This window comes from Babylonia areolata, chromosome 8 (genome assembly GCF_041734735.1).
Source record: "Babylonia areolata isolate BAREFJ2019XMU chromosome 8, ASM4173473v1, whole genome shotgun sequence".
In the NCBI taxonomy this organism is placed as follows: domain Eukaryota; kingdom Metazoa; phylum Mollusca; class Gastropoda; order Neogastropoda; family Buccinidae; genus Babylonia; species Babylonia areolata.
In genome coordinates this window covers 40,888,441-40,893,440 of record NC_134883.1, presented here as the reverse complement: position 1 = coordinate 40,893,440, position 5,000 = coordinate 40,888,441, and the positions used below count along the sequence as shown (strand labels likewise).

At 48.9% G+C, this 5,000-nt stretch overlaps 1 protein-coding gene across 1 annotated transcript in view; it reads right to left on the bottom strand.

The window, feature by feature from the left end:
- The window catches only part of LOC143285287 (ribitol-5-phosphate xylosyltransferase 1-like), a 331,653-nt gene that overhangs the window by 63,346 nt on the left and 263,307 nt on the right, over nucleotides 1-5,000 (bottom strand). Inside the window, exon 6 of the mRNA XM_076592548.1 lies at nucleotides 1-229. This exon is cut by the window's left edge and continues 77 nt beyond it. Coding sequence (XP_076448663.1) covers nucleotides 1-229 — 229 coding nt within the window. The remainder of the gene's footprint in view (nucleotides 230-5,000) is intronic.

Genomic DNA, 5,000 nt, shown 5'->3' with positions numbered 1-5,000 from the left:
GAGGCGGGACCCGGGGAGCCACATGTAGGGCTTCAGCCAGCCGTTCTGGCAGCGCTCGTTGCCTAGCAGCAGGAGGGCGGCATTGCGCAGGCGCGGCAGGGTGGGCAGAAGGTCCAGCCACATGCGCGCATAGTCCACCTTGGCGGGCTCCCGCCCGTTGAGGACGAGCAGCACGTGCTCGACGTCGTGGGGCACCTTGCTGGGGATGACGCCTGGCCCCGTGCGGAACCTGCGGGGGGGAAAATATAGCGGACAGTTGATAATTGTACTACTGAAAATACATTTTTTATATATATTTCTTTTTATCACAACAGATTTCTCTGTGTGAAATTCGGGCTGCTCTCCCCAGGGAGAGCACGTCGCTACACTACAGCGCCACCCATTTTTGTTGTATTTTTTCATGCGTGCAGTTTTATTGGTTTTTCCTATCGAAGTGGATTTTTTCTACAGAATTTTGCCAGGGACAACCCTTTTGTTATCGTGAGTTCTTTTACGTGCGCTAAATGCATGCTGCACACGGGACCTTGGTTTATCGTCTCATCCGAATGACTAGCGTCCAGACCATCACTCAAAGTCTAGTGGGGGGGGGGAGGGGGGGGGGAGATATATCTCGGCGGCTGAGCCGTGATTCGAACCAGCGCGCTCAGATTCTCTCGCTTCCTAGGCGGACGCGTTACCTCTACGCCATCACTCCACACTGTACTCTTATGGCGCCAACTCCCTATATATGGGCTCTAAGCGCCTCACTCGAAACAGTAAGCACATAACAGTGAAGAGTCTCTCACGAAACAGTAATGTACGATAGTCGTGTTCGACTATGACGGGCGCAATAGCCGAGTGGTTAAAGCGTTGGACTGTCAATCTGAGGGTCCCGGGTTCGAATCACGGTGACGGTGCCTGGTGGGTTGAAGGGTGGAGATTTTTCCGATCTCCCAGGTCAACATATGTGCAGACCTGCTAGTGCCTGAACCCCCTTCGTGTGTGTATACGCAAGCAGAAGATCAAATACGCACGTTAAAGATCCTGTAATCCATGTCAGCGTTCGGTGGGTTATGGAAACAAGAACATACCCAGCATGCACACCCCCGAAAACGGAGTATGGCTGCCTACATGGCGGGGTAAAAACGGTCATACACGTAAAAGCCCACTCGTATGCATACGAGTGAACGTGGGAGTTGCAGCCCACGAACGCAGAAGAAGAGTGTTCGACTATGACAGCAAATGGAGGCAACTACTGTCCAGACTATCTGGGCTAGAATTTGATTACAGTGGAGAGTGTCTTGCCCAAGTTACATTCCCCACCACTCTCTCGGTCAAAGAGGGTGTTAGGACAGTCGGTGTTGGGATGGTTCCCAAAGGCCAACCAGCCCCCCCAAGGCTACAGCACCTAATATATTGGACAGTTTAAACCCCTTGAGTGCCGTAGAACGTATCACGTACGTGCATAGTGACCGTCACTGATGACGTCCTCAGAAAAAAAAGGGGGAAATATAAACTCTGGAAGGCGTGAAATTACACACAATTCATCTACGTATCATCATCATCATCAGCAGCAGCAGCAGCAGCAGCAGCAGTAGAGGTAGCATCATCATCATCAGCATCAGCATCATCAGCAGCATCATCAGCACCATCACATTCGTCATAACAATGACAAGAACGCACTCGAATGATCATCGTCACAGTCACCATGCTCATCATGCCAATAATCACAGCAATATTAGTAACACACTCTAACAGAAGCAAAAATGTGAGCCTGACTTAAATTAAACGCCCGAAATTGGCAAAGAGGGGGTTGGGGTGGGGAGGATAGGGGGAGATATATGATAGAGGAAGAGAAATGGGAGGGGGGGGCAGAAAGACGGGGGTGGGGGGGAAAGGATAGAGAGGAGGGGAGAAAGAGAGAGAGAGGGGGGGAAAGAGGCGGAGGGAGGGAAAGAGAGGGAGAGAGAGAGGGGGGGGGGTTGGTGAGTGTGAGAGGGGGAAGAGAGGGAAAGAGAGAAAGAGGGGGGGGGAGAGGGAGAGGGCGTGAGAGAATGGGAGACAGAGAGAGACAGGAAGAGGGTGAGAGAGAGGGGGTGGAGAGGGGAATGAGAAAGAGAGAGAGAGAGAGAGAGAGAGAGAGAGAGAGAGAGAGGCACAGACAGGACAAACCGACCGACAGACAGACAGACAGAGTGCCGACAAGGCCGGAAGACAGATAACTGTTGAGACAGAAAGAAGGACATAGATAGGCAGTCTGACAATCATTCCACAGACAAGAGAAATGTAAGCAGACGCACACACACACACACACGCACACATGCGCGCGCACACACACATACGTGCACACACACACACAAACTCGCACACAAACATACGCACTCACACACACGCACACACACACACGCACACAGACATACACACACGCACACTCACCCACACACACACACACACACGCACACCCCCTCCCCCCTCACCTGCTCCTCCCCCCACCCCTCCCCACCCCTCCTCTATTTCTTCCAACAGCACCCCAAGAGAACGATACCAGCAGTGCTAGCTAACTCTCTGCCCGGTGAGACCTACAACAGACCACTGAATGGCACACACGGCTCTCCAAGCTCCAATAAGAGCCACCTCTTGTGACAGACTGGCTGGCTTCACAGTCGATATATTCTTGTAAAAAGCATGAAACCTTTTCAATTATCACGAGAGGGTATCATGGATCCCACCGACTGTAACGTCTGTGGTGAGTCGGCCTGGTTGGGTTCAGGGATGAAGATTTTCTTTTCTTTTTTTTTCTTTTCCGATCTGCACGGTCAACAGAATAAAATAGGTGCAGACCTGCTAGTAGTAGTAGTAGTAGTAGTAGTATACTAGGCCCTTTCTCTAGGCCTGGCCAGCGTTTAGGGGTTTATGAGAAAGTCAGGCATCTTGACCTTGCAACTGGAATGAACTTCCTCTTTCTCTTCGTCAGGTCTCCGCACTCAGCTCTTTCAAGCCTGGTCTTAAAACCCACCTCTTCCCAAAATTGCCTCCCTTTCCTGCCTCCTCCTTGCCTTCAGTTTTTTTCCAGTTATAGAGTTATGCATGCGTGTGAATGGCTGGTGTGAAAGCGCTTTGATTTGTCTCTGCACAAGATTCAGCGCCATATAATAATAATAATAATAATAATAATAATAATAATAATAACAACAACAACAACAACATAAAAAAGTGCAAACATGGTCAATATATACATGTTAAGTACGAGATTAAGCTACAGGATTGGCAGGGCTAATTGTGAACGATCCAGTCGAAGCAACCAGCCCAACGTGTATATTTTACAAATGACAGGTAGTACGATCGTCAAATGCAGCTCCTCTGTTTTGGAAGGCTTTCTCTGATTGGTTGCACCCGGAAACATTCATCTACTTTTTTTTTCAACGGTTGAAATAGCAGGGGTGTCTGAAGGTAAAATGCGAACAGGCAGATAGGTACTCATCCCAGTTCAGTTCAGTTCAGTTCAGATACACAAGGAGGCGTCACTGTGCTCGGACAAATCCATATACGCTGCACCACATCTGCTAAGCAGATGCCTGACGAGCAGCGTAACTCAACGCTCTTAGCCAGGACTTGGAGGAAAATAAAATAAAATGAATAAATAAACATATTAGAAAAAAAGAGTTTCAATCAGATGATAAAATGAAATGAAATAAAATAAAATAAAATAAAAAATATCATCCTAACAGTTGTCACTGTACGTGCATCAAACTCCTGATCGAATCTGCAGACCCCATCCCAATTCCTCTCTCCAAACACACACACACGGGCACACACACACACACACACACACACACACGGGCACACACACACACACACACGGGCACACACACACACACACACACACACACGGGCGCACACACGCACACACACACACACACACACACACACACACACACACACACGCACACACACCTTCTTCCTCCTGGACGCTCCAACCCCCTCCCACTCCCCTGCCAATACCCATCCACCCACCAACCCACCCACCCACCCGCTGTCATCATTCCGCCTCCCACCCCCTCCCCCGACCCCTCCCCCAACTCCCTACCCCCTGCCCTCCGTCAGCAAGTGTCTAAATTGGCAGTCATTTGCCTCCCCCCCCCGCCCCACACCCCCACCCCCCCAAAACCCCCCTCCTCTCCCCGGATTACCGGAAACAACCACCACCCTCAGTCTGTAACGTGAATGCGGTGATTGCGCAATTTTCGCCGCCTTGCCACGCTATAATATTGATAGATTGCTCCCACCACCCACCCGCCCCCCCCCCCCCCTTGTCCCCAGCCCCCACCAACCCCTCCCCCCCACCCCCGCTCCCCTCCCCCCCCCCCCTCCTCACCCCATCTCGCGCCCCCTTCTCCCCCCCCCCCCCCCCCCCCCAACTGTTTGGTTTTCCTGGAAGTTTTCAGACCCCGAGTTGTCCAGAAAGGAAATCAATCATGGATGGTTCCGAGACTTCGGCATACACAATTTTTTAAATTTTTTTTTAAATAAACATTTTTATTCAAGTTTAACATTTAATGAATGCATACATACATTACATACATACAGGCGGACATACAAAAATTGTATTTGCAATTATCAATAATATTACTTATTATACACTATTTAAACTATAAAGCAGAAAAACAACAACACAACATTGTTTTTATACAGAAAAAAAACACAAATAAAGTCATATGCACTGCATAAAAAAATGTAAATAAATGAAAGGAAAATATATTTAAAAAAAATAACAAACGTTACATTCGTGGTTGTCATTCCTCCTCCTCCTTGTTGCCTTCCATCATTTTTATGCATGGGTACCATTTTCTAGAAAATGCTATGGACATCATTTCCATCGAGTGTATATATTTTTCGGTTTTGTATATGTTTCTTAGGTCTGTAAGGAAATCGCCATACATAAATTAGTTAGACCTGACCTGCACTCTCTGAACCCCTCCACCTGACCAGTGACCTGACTGGTCAGAACGGGACACTAACTG